This window comes from Pongo abelii, chromosome 21 (assembly GCF_028885655.2).
Source record: "Pongo abelii isolate AG06213 chromosome 21, NHGRI_mPonAbe1-v2.0_pri, whole genome shotgun sequence".
Taxonomy (NCBI): domain Eukaryota; kingdom Metazoa; phylum Chordata; class Mammalia; order Primates; family Hominidae; genus Pongo; species Pongo abelii.
Window position 1 is genome coordinate 50,642,484 of NC_072006.2, and position 19,859 is coordinate 50,662,342.

A 19,859-nucleotide genomic window follows, 5' to 3' on the forward strand; every position below is an offset into this window, starting at 1 on the left:
TCTTGCGGGATGGATTAAAAGGGCAGCATTTGCAGTCAAGAACATTAGGCCAGGGCAAGCTAGGGTTGCACATTCAGACCCAGTTTTGTGCCTTTTGCCCTCCTCTAGCCTCCTCCTGGGCTCTCTGGCAGTAAGACCAGCTGCAAACATGGATCCTTACAAGTGACTCAGCTGGGATCCCTGGCCCCTCTGAACAGAAGGCTCAAGGCCAGAGTGTAAGCAGTGTTTTATGTAAACTGCGGCTTTCACCGCCGCCAGCTGGCATCATGCAGGCATTAGTTCATTCAGTGCTTACCAAGCACCTACAATGGTACCCATCACTGCCCAAGGTCTTGGCTTTATTCAGTCCTCAAGGCTTGTATTGCATGCACTTTCTGTGCCTTTTGAAAGAGCTTGTCCTCACACCCTTCTCTCTCAGAGGCAAGAGAAAGTATCTATTTTCATCACCACCCACATTTAAGTCTCCCAGCTACCAAGGCCAAGGTTTGGAGCAACAGCCTAAAACACCAGCTGGAAGGCTGGGCACTAAGCACAGGCAACATACAGGGTAAAGAGCGTGTCTTCTTTGTAAGGCACAAGTACTCGAGCTGTTCCCTGGCTGTGTCCCTGGCAGGGAGAAGAGGGAGGATGTGTTCATGGGGGTGTACAGTATGCCTTACCCTGCTGTACCCGGCAGGGTTGAGCAGAAAACACTTTGTCCCAGTGCAGCAATCTGTGAACACTCTTAACCAGCAGGTGTGTGTCTGTGTGTGTGTATGTGTGGGAGGAGCGAATGATGAGGAGGAAGGGACTCTTGGAAGGTGACTAAGTGCTCCAGCTGGAGCTCTCCAGAGTCTCCCAGACACACAGAGATCAAGTCTTGTCAAGGTGAAATCTTCACCATTGGGCAGGGGGCAAGTACAGACAAACAGCTGTTAACAGGAACCACAGTTTATACATGAAAGAGTATTTATTGAAAACATGGTTACTGACAGGAAGCTCCTGGCTGCTCTCTGGTTACAATCTTGGCTCACAACTGGAAGTGTTACATACTTTTTACTTCCCCTCAATTTTATTTTTCCCCAAGGTTCCATCCTAAGATAGGTAGATCTTATATAAATATATATACACGTCTGTATAAGTATGGCCTATAGTAATGAAAATATATAGTACACTCTTCATTGGGTAGTACCTACCATGCCAGGCCACCAATACTGAATGCCAATGTGCTAACATATGTCCAGGGAGAGAGGCTGTGTGTGTGGTTTACAAGTGCTGCAGCACCAGGGAAGCCCCACTGGCACAGGTGTAGCCTCAGCCGGCCTCAGCCAGCTCCCTGAAATCATGGCCAATGGCAGAAATCATAGCGCTAGGAAGGGAAGGCAAACTTCCTGGGGTCTGGAAGGCCAAAGGAAAGCAAACTGGAGGGGGCTGCAATTCAGGTTAGGGGAGATTTCTCTCTGAGGAAGGAAAAGGTATTAATGTTGGGGGGAGAGGGGTAGAATCTAGTGACCTCACCACAGTCTAGGCCCAGGCCTCAGCTGGGTTTTCCCTGCAGCGTTCCTGGAGACTTAAGAGGGCAGGACTTGGCCAGGAGGTCTTTGACTTGCCGGGATGAGACTGAGTGCTTGCAGGGAGAAATTTCTGTCTGCTCTGATATCTGTATGGGCCAGAGAGATCTGGTGGCTCTAAAGACCAGAGATGTTAGAGCCAACCTCAGAAGCAGCAACATCTTGGCACCATATGAAGCTGGAGTGAGCCCTCATCAAAAAAGACAAAAGCAAAGGCCTCAGGCTTGTACTCAGATCTAAGATACAGGTAGTCACTCCAAGGCTGTCAACACGCCCAGCACACTTGTCCTCTGCAGGCAGCCTTTCCTGGGCCAGCTCTTGCTCACTTGGGGATCCAGCTGATCAGAGAGCAGGCTCAGGAGGAAAAGGTGAGTGGCTGTTGTTAAATCCATTTCAAGAAGCAGTTTCTTGGACTGGAAGGCAAGGGCATCTGCTGTTTGTTCCTCATGGCCCAATCCCAGGCTTCATGGTGATGGAGTGGGCAGAGCACCCTGCCTTCATGACTCTTAGTAGACAAGGACCAAGAGGAAACTCTGGGTGGTCCGAGGTGGGTTTGAGAAATGGCTGGCATTTACTGGCCACCAAAATCACTACAGATTCTGTACAAGCAAAAGACAAGGCACCAGACTGTAAGTGTTTCTCCTGGGCCCAAAATCCCTTCTCCTGGGTACCGTCGTTTCTGGCTCCAGGCTCAGCCATAGTGATAGACAAAGTCATAGCTGCTGGGCTCCTTGGGGATGGGGGGTGGGGCTTCGGGAATCTGGATGTTCTCCAGGTCCAGGAGCCGCAGCTTCATCTCCATGCTCAGCAGGGTGTCCAGGTCACTCTTGGTCAGCTCGCTGGACATGTCCTTCCCCAGAAGGGCACTGAGGCCGTCAATCCAGATGCAGTACTGTGGGGAGCAAGTTGCAAAATGTCACATTGTGACCCCTGGTCAGCAGGAGATCCTGCCAAGGTCTCTTTTCTGATGGGGCTCACAACAGTTCCTTTTGGAACTAATCAGTATAGGCAAAACTGATTTGGAATGATAGCAAAGATAACTTAGGAGGTGATCCTTCACTTTCTCAAGAGATCTGGTTTTTATAAGGGGTTTTATATTACAACTCCTTACAATAATATGAAATAGAACCTAAAAATGCAATGCATGAATACAGCAAAATGAGATCTGAGTACTGGGGCATCATCTACCTGAAGTTACCCCAAAATCAGAAGCGAGAGAAGGGAAATATGTATTAAGTGAAAAGAAGCAAGACACAAACAGAAGTCACTGTGGGATCTCAATTTTGTCTCCCCTCCGGAAAAAAAAAATTAAAAATAATCCAGTCAATACATATTAAAGAGTAAATACTAAAGAAATGGAACTGGTGGGTCTCATGCTAAGAGGGGGTAACCAGGAAGCCTTCTGATCCCACCGCTCCCTGACTCTGCTGCCATTTTCCTTTTTCCACACCGTTGCTCACCTGGTTCCCCACTTGCTTGTTCTTCATTTCCTCTCAACAAAATTCCACTAGCAGCAGCTCAGGCCCTGCCCAAGTGTCTCCTCTTCCAGAAGTCCCACCTCTAGTTCCCAGTGATGGCTCTCAGAGCTCACCAGGCACGTAGGGTCTCAAATGCAATCACTCATTTAATATCTAGTATCTTCCAGTGCTGCAGATGGAACTACAGGGCCCTTGTCAGAAGGACCAGTTCCATCTGGCTTCAAAGTCCACACTGGATCCACTACAACATGTGACCAGGAACCCCTAGGAGGAAGGATCTGTCAAGTTCTCTTGGGTAGCTGACCACAGAGAAACTGAAAAGGGGAGAATTTTCCCAGTCCCAGGTAAATGAGTCATTCCTAGTTGACCTTATCTTTGTAATGACAACCTATGGCTGCTGCTGAAGAGTAATGTGGAGAGCCCAGCTCACAGATAAACAATCCAGAGTGTGACAGATCCTTGGCAGCCACCCAATGCGCCTGGAGGAACCTCAGGTCCAGCGTTATGTGATGATACCTGCTGCTTCATCTGGGTGCCCCTCCAACCACAGCTCCTCCTGAGACATTCCCATCCTATTGAAACGCCACCTTCTTCTCGAAGCCTTCCTAGGCTTCAAGATACACTGCAGCCACCCACCACAGGGGACTTTCCTGTTTTGCTCATTCTTGCCACCAACTGAAGAGTTACAGAAATGGCTCTGTTGTCCAAGGCAGCACCACACTGCTCACCTCATATTTATTAGGTGCAATGAAGTTTAAGGTCTCATCAGGGTCATACAGGATGGAGAAGGCCAATTCCAACACCTCCTAAAGGGGAAAGGGTTTAAATTAGAGCGATGGAACAGCCTGGGGTCTGCACATCAAGATCTTGGCCAAAGTCCTAGTGACTCGGCATCATCACCAAACAAGCTGATTCAGACGAATGTCATCAATGCTCCTAGGCAGCCACAAGTGTGGCTGGAGATGAGGCCCAGCATAAATCAACCTTAACTTACCCATTCCCTGCCCAAGTCACATCAAAGATGTTGTGATATTTTTAAGACTGGAAAAAAGTCATTTTCAACACTCAGAACCCTGGAAGGTCACGATCCATGACTGTAAGTTATCCTAAAAGTTTTTATATTACCAAGATGACTAACAACTTCTATCATGCTGTATTTGGCATAGGAATGTCTTAAAAATTAAAAAACAAAACAAAACACACACACACACAAAACTGGTCACTGTTGCATGATACCAAGGAACTAACTCATTATTTTGAAAGTAAGTACATAAAAGAAGAATCAGCATTTATTCTCGTTTCCTATATAAACTGTACCACTGGGAAACCAATAGTAGATAAGGGCAAGTTTCATGGTTCAGCTCGTAAATGAAAAGCAATGACTGCATCAAAATATCATGAGTTTGGAAACCTTAGTTGACTAATGGAATGAGGCACTGAGCTTCAACAGTCTGCTAATATCACAAAAGGAGAGACCACCAGACATTATGTGCCTCTTGATAGAACATAATACCACTGAAGACATTGGCCAGAAAAAAAGTTAAACCTGAACTGGATCAAACCTCTAGATCCCTCTGCCAATTTACACATCTGGGACAGAGGAACAAGTTAAACTGTACCACGGGGAAACAATCAGCAAAATTCAGATGCTAGGAAACTACCGAACAAGCAATCTGGTTCTTCACCTAATAAACTGCAAAGGAAAAGATGGTGGGGGACGGGGGGCGGGAGAACTTAATGAATTAAGAAACTTAAAAGACCAGTCTTAGACTCTGGTTTAGACAAGATGGGTGTGTGTGTGTGTGTGTGTGTGTGTGTGTCCATATAAATATATATCTGTAGAGAAATTATGACATTTATAAGACAATTGGTAGAAAGTCCATATCAGTGGAATATTTGATCTGAAATAACTACTTTCATTTCCCATTATGTGTGCTAATGGACTGGTGGCAATGTTATATACTATACGATGTACACTAAATATTTACAGATGAAACAGTGTGATACTTGGGATTTTCTTCAAAGCGATAAAGGAGAGAAACAAGTGGATGGGCAGAACTGGCCATGATTGCTGAGTCTGAGTCATGTGTATACAGAGGTTCCATCTATTTTTGTGTATGTTCAAGATTCTTAATAAAACATTCAGGAATAGAGAGGGGAAGACGCCAAGAATGCACCTGGAAAAAACCACCACCAATGGCACTCTCCAAGTATCACTGGGCCAGCTACTCAAACTGGCCTCTCTACTCACCTTGTTCTGTTTCAGAGCACTTTTCTCCTTCATGTGGGGACAATCTTTCCCAGTGACAATGGCCTTAATGTCTGCAACAGGAACTGATAAATAATGAGAATTAGTCTCTGGAAGTTCATGCTGCAAGCTGGTCAGTGCCTGCATCAGTGCTGGAAGGGAGGTACTGGGGCAGATGCATAGGAAGCCTCAGCCCCAAACTCCAAGGGCTGCTGTATGAGCTCAGTGAGGGTGGTGGGGAGGGTGGCCTTGTACTGTTCCCTCCTTCTTGGTCACTCCTGTAGACCCAGCCCAGTGAGGCTGTGTCAAAGCTAATTGAGGGTCACTTCAGGGCTCTTGGATTTATATCCCCAAAGAACAGGACCTTGGTGACTCCCTTCCCCTCTCCTTCACTATAATGGCGATGATGCCATCATCATCGCCAACAGCAGTGGCAGCTGCTAACAGTTATGCTGACTACCTGCCAACCACTCTTCTAAGTGCTTTGCATACATTACTCATGCAATCCTCTTAGGAGGAAAGTGTGGCTATTATTCCCACTTTACAGGAGAAGAAACCAAGGCAGAGGGGAGAACTAACTTGCAATTAATTAGAAGTCAAGTTAATTAGGAGCAAAGCCAGGATTTGAATGTGGGCAGTCTGGCTTCACAGCTTCTCCTCTTAACTACTGCCTTTCGACTTAGTCATGTACCACCCTTTACAATCTACACAACACATTCACACCTGTGAACTCATTATTTCTCCAAACCACCCCACTGAGTAGGCCAGGTAGAGGAAATCGCTGACAGATAAGGAAACAGGTCCAGAGAGGTAACAGGTACAAGCCCAGATGATCAGCTAGAAACAGCTGGACTAGAACTCCTGTCTCCTGACAAGTCCAGCGACCATGACACATCAACAGAGAAATGAACCTACTTTTCTCCTGCAGGGATTCAAATGTCACCTCCCCTTGTGGGTTGTCATCCAAGTCACCATAGTGAAGGACCTTGTGGTTCAGTGCCAACCGGCAGTACCAGAACCGTTCTGGAACACAAGGGAAGCCAAACAGGTGAGCAACGACAGTACTGGGAAAGGCCTGGGCACGAAAGGGGCCATCCAGGCAGGCTCTTCCCGGCACCAAGGATTGCCCCGTCTCCTCTCACCTTGCCTTCGGCGGTTCCCAATCTTTCGGAAGCTGCTGCCCTCACAGAGCCGGTTCAGGCGCTGCTGCTTGATCAGCTCAAGGATCTCGGGCTGGATCTTCTCCCTCAGCTCCCTGGGGCGGACACACACTGGAGTGAGCGGAAGGTCATGGGGACAGTGGAGCCCTGGAAGGAAAGCAGAGCTGGCAGCCACCTCCCCCGCCAGCCTCCCCTGAGACGGAACTTACACAATTGGCGGGGACTGGAAGTCATCCTGACTCATCCTCTCAGACTGGCGCAGTCGTAGAATCTCAGAGTAACTCAGGCTACGCAGTTTGCTCTTGAACTGATCCAAAGAGTTGGGTTTGGAGGGCAAAGCTCGAGTGATTTGCTCTCGGACGACTTGCATAACCTAAGAGGAGAAGAACCCAGCCAACTCACACCACTACTCTTGAGAAATGGACAGGCCTATTATGGAGCACCAAGGCTCTTTCCTGCCCCAGGGTCTTGAGCAGGGCAGGCACTACAGACATCTGCTGGGTGAGTAAGGTATACCTTCTTAGATGGTTATTCAGGTCACATGACTGACACTGATAGACACTTTATTTCCCATATATTTCAATTGGTCAATGGTGTGGGGAAATGAGCATGAATTTTTGTAGTCAGAAAGAAATGGGTTCACATCTTGACTCTGTCCCTTCAGCAAGTCACTTAACATTCTTAGGTGTGCATCTACTCATCTCTAAACTGAGAGAAAGGAAGACACATCTCCTGATAGGTGTTGCCATAAAGAATATGAGATACCAGCCGGTTGCAGTAGCTCATGCTTTGGGAGGCTGAGGTAGGCGGATCACCTGAGGTCAGGAGTTTGAGACCAGCCTGGCCAACATGGTGAAACCCTGTCTCTACTAAAAATACAAAAATTAGCCAGGTGTGATGGCTCACGCCTGTAGTCCCAGCTACTCGGGAGGCTGAAGTAGAAGGATCACTTCAACCTCGGAGGTGGAGGTTGCAGTGAGCCGAGACAGTGCCACTGCACTCCAGCCTGGGTGACAAGAGTGAAACTCCGTCTCAAAAAAACAAACAAACAAAAAAAGAATATGAAACACCACGTGAAAGGCAAGTGCAGTGCCTGGCACGCTGTGGTGTTTTAAAAAAATGCATTGGTCCCCTTAAAACAACTGTTAAAGAAAACAACAGGATACCACACTGCATGTGCAGTATGATCTTGCTAATGAAGGAAAAACCTGTAGGGAAAAAAAAAGACTAGAGGAAAACAAAAATGTTTGTCACTGGATGGTGTAAATACAGGTAACTTTTTATTCTTTATACTTTCCAAATTTTTTATGATGAGATCATCAACTTCAAAACACTCGACCCCTAGATGATCAGCTTTTGAGGGCCTGGCACAACAGTGCTCTGCATAGAGTGGGGACTGAAAGCACCGAGGGATAACTATCGATTAAGTACCCAGGGTGTGCACATCATGCCAGTCCACTCTTCTCTCTCCTAACATTCCCAGTTCACAAAACTACAGCAGTACCTGCACAGTAAGCACTCAATAAACCACAGTGAGTCTTCTAACGCTTATCCTCCTGACCTCTCTGGAGGACGGGAGGGACAGGTGCTAACTTCTATGGACAAATGAGGGCCTATGGCACCAAGTGGAAGACAAGCTCAAGGTCACAGAGGGAGCAACAACCAGATGGGGCTAAGACTCCCCAATGCCTCAGTCTTGTGACTCAGCTCTGCAGACCAAGCTGCTTTTCCAGCTCAGGGATTCTCCAGGTGCCAGCCAGCTGTCAGAGGCTGTCGTGTGATGGTCTCCTCCCGTGGGCCTTAGAGCAGCCCGGAGACACTGACCTTGTTGAAGTCCTCTGCTGTTGCCCTCATCTCCTTCCAGGTCTTGTTCAACAGCTGGATGCAGATTCCAAAGAGCTCTTCGAAGGCTCGGTCATGGGTAAAGAACATCGGGTGGTAGTCATTGCGTCCTTCATTTGCTGTAGAAGCGAAAAAACAGGGAGAAGATGAAGCCTCTGTCCACAAGGGCCTGGGAGCTCATGTCTGGAAATTTTGCACCAAAGTCCCGAGGAACAACAGCAGACCAAGGAGCGCAGTTAACAGGGAGTGTGGGATGGGCGTTTCTCACTTCCTTAGCTTTCTTCAGGGTGCATTTTCTTGCCTTCCCTCTACCCTGTTACAGACTCAGCCAGCCCTTACCCACAGGCATGGGGTAGCTTTGGAATATGATTCAAATTGCCAGTTCAAACAAAGCAACAACCATGATTCCCATAAATAAGGATAAGATGGAATTATCAGCTGATTCAGTGATTTAAAACAAAAAACAAAATTAAAAACCCACCTAAGGTTGTCTGGTCCCACTGACATCTTTTTTTTTTCTTTTTTTTTTTTTTTAAGATAGAGTCTCACTCTGTCGCCCAGGCTGGAATGCAGTGGCAAGACTATGCTCACTATAGCCTTGACACAGCAATCCTCCTGCCTTAGCTTCCTGAGTAGTTGGGACCAGAGGCATGCACTATCAGCTGGCTAATTTTTTGAATTTTTTTTTGTTTTTAGAGATGGGGTCTCACTATGTTGCCCAGACTGGTTTTGGACTCCTGGGCTCAAGTGATCCTCCTGCCTCAGTCTCCCAAAGTGCTGAGATTACAGGTGTGAACCACCACGCCCAACCCCACTGACATGTAACTGTTTATAATTTCGAGTCTCACTGAGCTCTTGATGACAACAAATGGCTGAAGAGGAGGGAGCTGCAGAGACTTACGTAGTTCCCCAACCTGCAGGATTTCACAGAGCATTTTGGTGAGCTCAATGGCACTGCGGCCAAAGGGGCATTCATGTTTGTCTTCCCGGCTACTGTTCTCCAAGACAATCTGTGGGGGGAAGAGAAAGGGAGGATTAGGGAGATGAAGGAGGAAGGCAGGAGATGTGGCACCAGGACTGAGAAGGCCAGCTCCCCTGCCTTTACCCGGATGTAGGTGTCCTGGTGGACTTTAGCCAAGTACAGCATGTTGTCCAAGGCCAGCATTCCAGGAGGAGTCTGGGTAAAGTCCATGGCTGGATTGATGTGGTTCTAGAGAAATAAAGACACCCAATTTGAGATGCGGCAGTCTCTGTGTGTGCAGGGACCTGAGGGGATGCCCTCTCGTCTCTCCTCTTGATGCTGCTACCACTCAGCACCCACCTCTGTCCTAGCTCTTTTCACACCCAACACCACCACTGAACTGTGAGCTCTTGAGTGCTGGATGGTGGCTGCCTCACCATGCATCCCAGAACCTACTTCGCATGCTGCTGCACACTGAGTAGGTATGCAAGAAATACTTCTTCCAGTTAACCCCATCCTCAAGCCCTACTCTATCACAAAATATTCACACTAGCTTTGCAAAGAACCTAGCAGTTTGGGTAAGAGGACAGGTCCCCTCTCTACCCACTCTAGCTGACCGCAACCCCCCTACAGATGGATTCGTTTCACAGGGCCAAACTTTGCACATAAACTCACAGACTCACCATCAACAAAGCAAAGCAAGCATTAAAGCTCCACCAGCTTCCTAACTGTCATCTATTCCAGGGCCACCATGGGGTTGGTTGTCAGGGCTCTGTCTAGGTGGGACCATTGACTTCCCATCAGGGGAGAGGGCCTACCACCGTCTATGCTCTGAGGTACTTACGGTAAATCCCAGCATTTTGTAGTCCTTTGTGTACATGGCTTTGCGTTTTTCGGTCCCACTCCCAGGGGCATTGCTAGGATCAGACTCTGCATCAAATGCAATCCTCCTCAGTTCAAATATGATGTCTCTTTGAGCCTGCGAGGTGAAACAGACAGTCAGCAGGTGAATCAGCTAACCAAGGGAGCAAGGAAAAGAAACAGTGGCTCAGGCTTTTCTGGGCCAAACTCTGGCTCCAATCAATCCCTTAGGAGGCATCACCTCTACCACAGCAGGACAGAATTGGGCTTGGCTCATGGTGCAGATCATGCTAGATTTTCTAGGGCAGATGCAAACTACTTCTGCAGACAAAGACCAAGCACAGTGCCTGGCACATAGACTACGGCTGGACTGCACCACAGCCATGAGAAAACAGCTGCCCCACTTAGCACCTACCTGGTCATTGGGGTCCATCTTGGTCATCATCCTTTCTTCTAGAAGGTTAAAGGTTAGGACTTGAAGGACATACAGCTGATGGGCCATCTCAGTTTTGATGGGCCGGTTCCCTCGGATCACATGCTAGAAAAAGCACAGGCAGGGAGCAGGGGACTAAACTGATCTCTTTTATTGAAGGGCCACATCCATGCTAAGGAAAAGAAATGTATGCTGGGAAGGGAACAGAGCTTTCCTCCCACACACGAGGACTTCATATTCTAGAAAGCAATGGAGCATGAATGGGCTTGGTTCAGGCAGAGATGACTCACTGCAGGCCTGAAAGGCGCCATCCCTTCCTCTGCATTCCCCTGGGCAGGGGAAGCAGAGTGAAGGCAGGGGCTATACCCAACCACACCAGAAACGGGGGAGGCTACTCCATCAAGGCTATGATACAGAACATTGGGGGCTGGACCTTCCTCCAATCAGGCATTTCACAGGCCTACTAAATGCAAAACAATGGATGGTGTGCATGGAGGCAGAGTTGTTTTTCCCTTAGAAAAATAAAATGTTTCGGATGGCTTCACCCAGCAGAGAGGCTTTGGGAAAGGCCATTTTCTTTCAATGATACTGAGATAGCAACACAAAGGAGGAACAGTTCACTCTCCCACCAGCTCCCTCCCACGGCCGTCTCCTTCCTTCCTTCCTCTCACTTGTCCTCTCCTCTCTCCTATCACTCTGTCCCTGCTCCCTGTGCCGCCCACACCATGTCCCTCTCCCTCCCCACTGTCTCTGTGCCCCCACATTCCCCTGTCGGTTCATCACCTCCTCCTCTGTCCCTCTGATGCCCACCCCCTACTTTAGGTCCCCTGGTCCTGTCTCATGTTCTGTCTCTGTCTTTCTCTTGCATGCTATGTCTCCCTCTGTCTGTCCTAACTGATCAACCCTTGATTACATTCCTGTCTCTCACCATCCTGTTCTCACGCCCACAATATCCTGCTTCCCTTCTTGCTCCCCTGTATTTGTCACTCCCCCTGTCTCACCCACCATTATGAATCCTGTCCCTCTTGGTTCTTTCTTGCCCAGATGAGACTCTCCTCCATTTCCCACATGTACCACCACTATGTCCTTCAATTTCCCTACTCAGTAGCTCTGTCTCTAGGGCTGTGCTGTCCAGTATAGCAGCCACTAGCCATATGCAGCTATTTGCACTTAAATCAGTTAAAACAAATTTAAGTTGAAAATTTGGTTCCTTAGTTGCACCAGCCACATTTTAAGTGCTTAGTAGTCACCGTGGCTAGCGGCTACAGCAATGCAGATACGGAACACTTCCATTAACAGAGTTCTACTGAATAGCAATGCTTGAGAGCGCTCTGACTTTAGAGAGGTATCTGACTTAGTATCTTTTTAAAGCTCCTTCTAACTTTGGATCAGCTCTCCCTAGAGTTTGCTCTGACTCTAGATCAATCTCTTTAGACCTGTGAGGTCCAGTTTGGTAGCCCCCAGGCCCATGAAATGTTGTTAGGCCAAACTGAGAGGTGCTGTGAGTATAAACGCATACTGGATCTTGAAGCCTTAGTAGGAAAAAAGAAAATGTAAAATGTCTTATTAATATTTCATATTTATTACTTGTTGAAATGGTAACGTTTTAGATATCATGAGTTGAATAAAATATATTATTGAACTTAATGTCCCTATTCCTTTTTCATGCTGCTACTAAAATGTTTAAAATCATGTGCATGGTTTGGGTTCTATGTCCACTGGACGGTCCTGCTCTAGACCTCTTCCCCTACTGTGACTCCAGTGCTCTCTCCTTTTTCTAGCTGTTTCTCTAGATCTGCACTTCCTAATACAGCAGCCACGAGCCACATATGGATATTTAAATTTAAAATGAAATTAAAATTACAAATTAGGTCCTCAGCCACAACAGACTTATTTAAAGTACCACACATGACTAGTGGCCACCATTGTGGACAGTACTTCCATAGCACATGCTAACATGCTGGAACTAGGCCTCTGCCTGCATCCCTCCTTCCCTCTGAATCGGTGATCATGTCCAGTCCTGTAGCTCCTGCCCTGTCACAGGCACACCCTCAGTCTCTTAAGCGCGAGATCGCTCTTCTTAGCTCAGTCTCACTGTTTCTTTCATCTCTCTAGCCTTACTCTCTTGTTCTCTGCTCCGTGTCCCCTGCCCCATAACTTCCCTTCCTTCCCACTCCCCCCAGTCTCTCTCATGGCCAGGGGCTCTTCCCTGCCATCGCCACTTCTTTTCCCCTCCACACCTCTTCCTTTGCCTCACTCTGAGGTTTTCTTCTCCACTGCTCCCTCTCTCTACCTTCGTCTATCCTATTCCTCTCTCCTCACTCTTCTCCCTAATTTATAAAACAGCTTTGAATAGAGGTGGAAGTTAATGTGATTCTGATTTTCATTCTCTTTAATTCTCTTTCTCCAACTTAAGAAACATCAGGGCAGGAAGGTAATTAATTATCCTAGCATCAATGGCTTAAAGAAGTACAGCTCCAGTCTGATGAGTGACAGTTTGAGGTTTTACCTGAAGTCTCACTTGACTGTCAGGTATCTCAGGGTCTTAGTTCTCCGGCTTGACTCAGTGAAATCCCTGGACTCCAGTGACCATGCATTAGCCATTTCCTGCCAGGCCACTTAAGTCCTGAGTCCTGATGCTGAACTGCCTTCTATAGTGAAATCTTTACTTGTTCACAAGCTTTGTCCAGAAATGAGTTGAACTTCTAACCCGATTAAATAGTAAGTCTCAAACATAATTAAATTTCCCTCAGAAGGGCGCGCTCATCCCCACACATGCAGAAGAGGGTGACCAGGACAGCTGCTCAAGAGTGTAGGCAGGAATGTGTGGGAACCTGTGTACTCCTGTCACTTGTGGGCTTGGGGCCCCTCCTGCCAGGCTGGTAGCTGGGTGTGACCAGGGAAGCAGCCAGCAGGGAGAAGCTGGTTCTGCAAGGCGAAGTCTGGCAGACTCTGCATTTTAGAGCAGCTGACTGCTCAGCTTCACAAGTGCTCAGAGCTTACTTCTTCAATCCTATCACCTCTGCATCCTGTTCTACCAATACGAGCAAAGTGCTTACTGAGTGCCAGACACCCTGCTAAGCACAGTATGTACATTAGCTCACTTAGTCCTCATATGTGAAATGCTCAAGATCAAAGATTGGAAAATGGCAGACTCCAAAGCCCATGTTTAGCTTAAGTCTTAAACTTGACTTCTAATTTTTCATTTTATTCCCTTCACTGTGGTCTCCCAGGTTTCCCTTGTTTCTGAGAGTTGATAAAGTTGCCTCCTTTTTTTTTGAGACAGTTTCGCTCTTGTTGCCCAGGCTAGAGCGCAATGGCCCGGTCTCAGCTCACTGCAACCTCCACCTCCTGGGTTTCAAGCAATTCTCCTGCCTCAGCCTCCTGAGTAGCTAGGATTACAGGTGCCCATCACCACGCCCGGCTAATTTTTGTTATTTTTAGTACAGACGAGGTTTCACCATGTCGGTCAGGCTGGTCTTGAACTCCTGACCTCAGGCAATCTGCCCGCCTCAGCCTCCCAAAGCGCTGGGATTACAGGTGTGAGCCCCAAAGTGCTGGGATTACAGGTGTGAGCCACTGCGTCCAGCCAAAGTTGCCTCCTTTTAATTCAGATCCTTGGCTCTCCTCCTCCACTCCCACCGGCCCCACCTCCCAACATCAGCCCTACTCCACCCCACAGGTGGTAACAGGGATTTATGCCTCTTTCCAGATCCCCCTGCCAACTCCTGCTCTGCTCTCCTCCCTCAGGCACCCCTTAGCGAACACATGTCTTTCATGTGCTTTTTCTAAAATGCAAATCTGGTTACTTCACAAGCTTAATTAAATGCCCTCAAGCTGTCCTTAGGAATGAGACTAACCTTTCCTGATCTGGTCCTCGCTACCTCTCTAGCCTCCTCACCTACTTGCTCCTTGCTCTGTGCCTAATCACACACTCCTTCTGGGTTCTGGCTACCCTCTGACTGAAATTCCTGTTATTCCCAGTCTGCCTACTCATCCTCCAAGGCTCACCTGAAGACATTCCTCTAAAGGTTTCCGGAAACACTCTTCTTCAAGGCAGAAATCACTGCTCCTCCTCCATCCTTTCCTAGACCACAAACCCAGATCACACCCCACTATGATCACTAGTCTTTCCTACTGGGCCAGAAGGTCTTTGAGAGCAAATACACTTGCTTACTTAGTTCTGTCAGTGCCCTACACAATTCAGATTTTTAATCAGTGTCAGCTGGATGAGTTATTTTCCCCCTTTGTGCCTATTTTAACATATTCCCTCTGGATAAAAATTCTGGAGTTGCAGGGCAACAAACAGTAGAGCTGGCCTTGGTCCCTCCCTGGACGCACTGCAATTGCTGGTGAGATGGCTGCCTAGAGGTAACTCTGCTCACAGAGGATCACGGGAAAAAGCTCTTCAGTTCGAGAGGTATTTACCTATTAATAAGGTTCCTCTGTGTGTCCTCCTCACTCATTAATAATTTCAATAATAATATAGTAACAATAACAGTAATAATTGCTGTTAATAGTAACAAAATAGTAACAAAATACAGCGTGTTCCAGGAACTCACATTCAGGATTATAGACCGGAGATGCTTCTGTGCAAATGCATTGGCCATATCCTGTGGAGGAAAATAAGCAAATATAAGGCAGGGTGGCAGGCACACACCTGTGACTTTCGAGAGGAAGGTGATGTCAAAATTCTGGGCCTTTTTTGCTTTCTTAAATTTTTTTCCTCCCAAATGAAAAGTGGGTGAATGAACAAAAATCCACTGACCATCAGATGTATTTTACACTCTGAAACATTCCCTATTTTTGTGAGTGCAAATTAATTCAAATAGGATTTCCTTTCCTAATGGCACAATCAACTCCACTGTCTTCAAAGAGAGATGAGGACTGCTTGAAGATGAGACACTTGTGTCACAAGGACATTGCACGTGGACACAGAGCAGTGTGATGGTTTCTAAGCCACATGCATCGTGCCAGGTAGACCCCACTGCTAAGGCTAGAAGGAACTCTAGTGAAGCACTGACTCCAAACAAGGAAGGGCTTTGGTCCAGCAACCCCCTCCCGCCCTACAGCAGACAGCTGGGGTCTGGACGCTCTACAACAGTAAGTAGTCTAGGATTCCGTTCTAACTGGCTTAGAGAACAATGGGTCTGGTGTTTTGCGTAATTTTTTATAACAGGCTCACCTTTTTTATAATATTTGATCCAGACTTTGATAGTTATGCTTTATTTATTTAGCCCACCCAGGAAATCAAGTATCCTACATAAATGAATCTTCCAGGGAGCAAAGCTTTAAGGGTTCTCTCAGAACCATTATTTTGACCATTCTTATGCAAATCTTTTAAAGACATATTATATACATTTCTTTATTTCTGAAGTAACTACAGTGATAATTTCATCACTGCTAAGGAGTCGGCTTCATCAAAAAGAACATCAGTGATTATTCTGTGTTGTGACACTGTGATACCCTGAGGAGCTATTGAGATGTGAAGCTATTTTCCCATAAACAAAATGGTCCCAGATTACAATGCCTTTAATTTTTCTGACAGCTTTTCATAATTCTTGTCTCCTCCTTCCAATGTCGACCATCACTTCTTACTGATGTTAATTACCATGACTTCATTTTCTAAACTGCTGCCTTCATTTAATTTTATAGAGAATCCTAAATCAGTGGGCCTGAGGGAGCTGTCACACCTCTCCTATGGAGTAGTATCTGTGAGCTCTGTGTCATTTTTCTCAGAGCTGAAAGGCCCCTCTGTCACACTTCTGGATTTCTAGCCATATTCCAAATGGCTGATGCTGCCAGGAACATTAAATTTTACTTTGCATTCTCTGAATACGTACTGGCTAGCAGAGGAGGACAGTGGCCTAGAAACTTCTCTGGTAACTATAGGAGGTCGACTGAGATTAAATCTTGCTGTGGACAACTCATAAAGTGGGTAATTGACAGTGGTCTGCAGCTAGAATATAAAGGTCTTAGACCAAACGCTTCTCTGTGGTGTCAGGGGGAGACACTTATCCCCTTTCATCTCCTCGCAAAGCTGACCTCTCTAAAGCTCCCTCTAACGAAGAAATGAGCATCCAAATTCCCTTTTGTCGGTTGTCTAAACCTTTTCAGATTCCTACGGTCTAGTAAGAGTCCAAAAAGGGCAGGATACCTTTTCTCTTCCACTAAAGCAAGTAAGAAGGTGACGCATCCATGGTATTGTCTAGATCAAAGTCACGAGCTGTTTCTGAGTCTGGTCTTCCCTAGTTGAACCACAGACCCATGCAAAGGCAAGTTATAAAGGAAGGCTGGGGGCCACACTCCCTGGGGCAGGTACCCCCTTAATCCTTTCTGTGACTCTAATCTGCAGTACTTCCCTAAGTGTCCTGACAAAGGAGATTGACAGCACACAACCTTTCCCTGGGTCTTGGCATGCCCTGAACATTTAGATCAGACCATGAGATTCTTGCCTAGCTTTGACTTCCCCACCTACAAGAGCCGGTGCCCTTTCCACATGGCAGTGCTACTTACAGTGACAGGCAGGTCTAGAGGATTAAGGTGCTTGTCCTGCCGGCAGAAAGCAAAAGCACAGAGAGAAGCAGACGGAATGAGCTTTCAGCTTACATTCAAACAAGGACCGGGAAGGCAGATTAACAGAGCCAAGCCATCCAAGAAAGACAAAGACAGACAGAACCACAGATGCTTCTGGTCTTCCCTCTAGAAGCTACCAAGAGCTGGGTATATACATGATCCCACTTGAATTTCATCTTACTGAGCCCATGAGATTGTCAGAGAACTAAAATGTCTTACTTTTAACACCACTTGGGCTTTTCTCAGAGAAATCTAGAATGTTAGTATTGGAAGGGCTGTCAGAGATCATTTAAACTGGCCCTTTCGTTTTACAGAAAGAGAAACTGAGACCCAAAGAGGTTACAAACACTTGCCTAGCCAGCAGCAGGGAGAATACTTAGTCCCAGGCCCCTCGGCTCTTAGGTCAGTGCTTGTTCCACCACCCAGCTGATTGTTAGTTTCCTCATTTGTGAAACAGGGATCTTGTTTCTCCTCGGACATCCTTGTGAGGTAAACAAGGCAGATGTTGTTGCTCCCATGTGACAGGTGAGGAAACTAAGGTTCACAGAGGCAGAACTATCTGCATAATGTCACAGTTAATGAACATGGGAAGGAAGATGTTTAGAATCTGCATCAGGGAACCTTTAAACATAAAACTTAGTGTGAAATCTCATTCATATTGGACTCCTTGGACTCAGGGTACCCACAGGGTCTCCTCTTCCTTATTCTTGATTCTGTAACCCAGGAGTTGGCAAACTCTGGCCATATTAGGCTTGTTGCCTGTTTTTGTAAATAAGATTTTATTGGAAGACAGCCATACCCATTCATTTACCTACTGGCTGAGGCTGCTTTTGGCTACAATAGCAAGGTTGAGTAGCTATCACATAGACCATATGGCCCATAAAGTCAAACATATTTATTCTCTGGCCCTTTAGAGGAAAAAGTTTGAAGGGCCCTGCTCTCATCTAAGACCCAGCTGGTTTCCCCTCATAGTTCTTCCCTGGGTCTTCCTTAGCAAAGCCACCCTGCTGGGCTCCAGACCAGACAGCTAGGAGGAAGAACTCTTGGGAAAATGGCCGGATTTGTGCTGTCTGCACAGCAAAGAGTGCATGGGGTGAGAATTCTCTCAGAACAGCCCAGATGAAAAATGTGAAAAGGCAGCCACAGACCTGTCGTTTGTCCTCAGGAGCCTTCAGAAAAAGTGCATTAATCAGTGCAATGGCGTAGGTCTGAATCTCCTGGTTGGAGCTGTGTCAATGGAGAAAGAAGGCAGAGGGAGATTAGAAGACTGAACAGCAAGATGATGCTTAGAAATGGTTTAAAACAATCACTCACAGATTATAAGCAAATAATGATCTGGAGCTCAGTCTCAAAAGCATTCAAAGTGGGCATGCTCTTGACCCAGCAATTTCACTAATAGGAATTTATCCTAAGACAGTAATCAGAGAGCTATGCAAGATTTACTGACAAGGCGTTTCATTAAAGTACTACTTAAAAAAGAATGGAAAGTAATCCAAATGGTCACATTAGCTAACTGTTTATACATATGAGAATCTTAAGTAGTTATTAGAAGTCAGGTTTTAGGGTAAAGATTCTTAACCTGGGATTCAGGGATGGGCTTATTAGAGTATTTGTGAACCCCAGGAATGACACAGAAATTATTCTATGTAGTTTGCCAACTAAGTGGTATTTTTTCCAAACTGGTGAGAGTATATACTTGTTACCAGATTTTCAACGGTGTCTAGTTTGCAAAAAAGACTTAGAACTACACTTTTAGAAAAATCTTTGACATGGAGAAATGTTCAAGATGTATTATTCAGTTAAAAAAAATCAAGGTACACATAGTATATATAACGAGACCCTGATTTTGTTAAAAATATGCATAAAAATACTGCAGGGACATTCAATCTAATGTTTAACTGGCTATGTCTGGAGGTGAGATCATGGGCAAATAATTTACTTTTTGCATTTTTCTGTATTTTTAAAGTCTTTGACTATAAACTTATTTTATTATGAACAAACAAAATAACTACAATCATTCTCTGGAATCTTACAATCCTGGTACTTGACATCTCCACCTGCCATGTCTTGGGTGCATTCCGTGGCTGTCTTTCCAGAGGGTCTGATGGGCTTCCTGGTTAGTCACATGGTACCCAGGGAGTCTAACAGAGGGCACTAAGTATCCCTCAGCCCAGATAGGAAAGCATATAAGTTCTGGTGACAGCTGTGGGCTGAAAGTATTGGCTCCTATGAAATGCCACGTTCCCCTATCATCCCTAGGGAGGCAACTGGGGCCACTCCGAATTCAGAGACAAAAAAAAACCAGACAGGTAGATGTGAGGTTACAGGAAAATCAGAATTCTCTATCTGGAGTTTATAATGTCCTTCTCACCTTAATCTACCTTGGTGGCTCGCTGGGTATGAAAGCTGAGGCTAGACCAGGCATGGTGACTCACACCTGTAGTCCCAGCTACTCAGGAGGCTGGGGTGGGAGGACTGCTTGAGCCCAACAGTTTGAGACCAGCCTGGACAACACGGTGAGACCCTGTCTCTACAAAAATAAAAAAAAACCTAGCCAGGTGTTGTGGAGTGTGCCTGTGATTCCAGCTACTTAGGAGGCTGAGATGGGGAGGATCGCTTGAGCCTGCAGTGAGTTATGATCATGCCACTGCGCTCCAGCCTGGGCGGCAGAGTGAGACCCTGTCTCAAAAAAGAAAAGCAAAGAAAGCTGAGGCTGAAAATTCCTTAAAAGTGACAAGGAGAAATCAGAG

The 19,859-nt window shown here is 46.4% G+C and overlaps 1 protein-coding gene across 11 annotated transcripts in view; it reads right to left on the bottom strand.

Annotated features, from left to right (window-relative positions):
- Positions 1-930: 930 nt before the first annotated feature.
- ELMO2 (engulfment and cell motility 2) overlaps positions 931-19,859 on the bottom strand; it is a 40,581-nt gene continuing 21,652 nt past the window's right edge. For 5 of the 11 annotated variants that reach the window (XM_054541476.2, XM_054541478.2, XM_054541477.2 and 2 more), the window contains 14 exons: positions 18,258-18,336; positions 17,050-17,085; positions 15,096-15,146; positions 10,516-10,638; positions 10,084-10,218; positions 9,384-9,488; positions 9,180-9,288; positions 8,261-8,397; positions 6,646-6,809; positions 6,419-6,531; positions 6,192-6,299; positions 5,280-5,362; positions 3,757-3,834; positions 931-2,442 (listed from right to left, as the gene is read on the bottom strand). In XM_054541476.2, the coding sequence (XP_054397451.1) occupies positions 2,242-2,442; positions 3,757-3,834; positions 5,280-5,362; positions 6,192-6,299; positions 6,419-6,531; positions 6,646-6,809; positions 8,261-8,397; positions 9,180-9,288; positions 9,384-9,488; positions 10,084-10,218; positions 10,516-10,638; positions 15,096-15,146; positions 17,050-17,085; positions 18,258-18,336 (1,522 nt within the window). In that variant the 3' untranslated portion in view covers positions 931-2,241. 11 annotated transcript variants of the gene reach the window in all.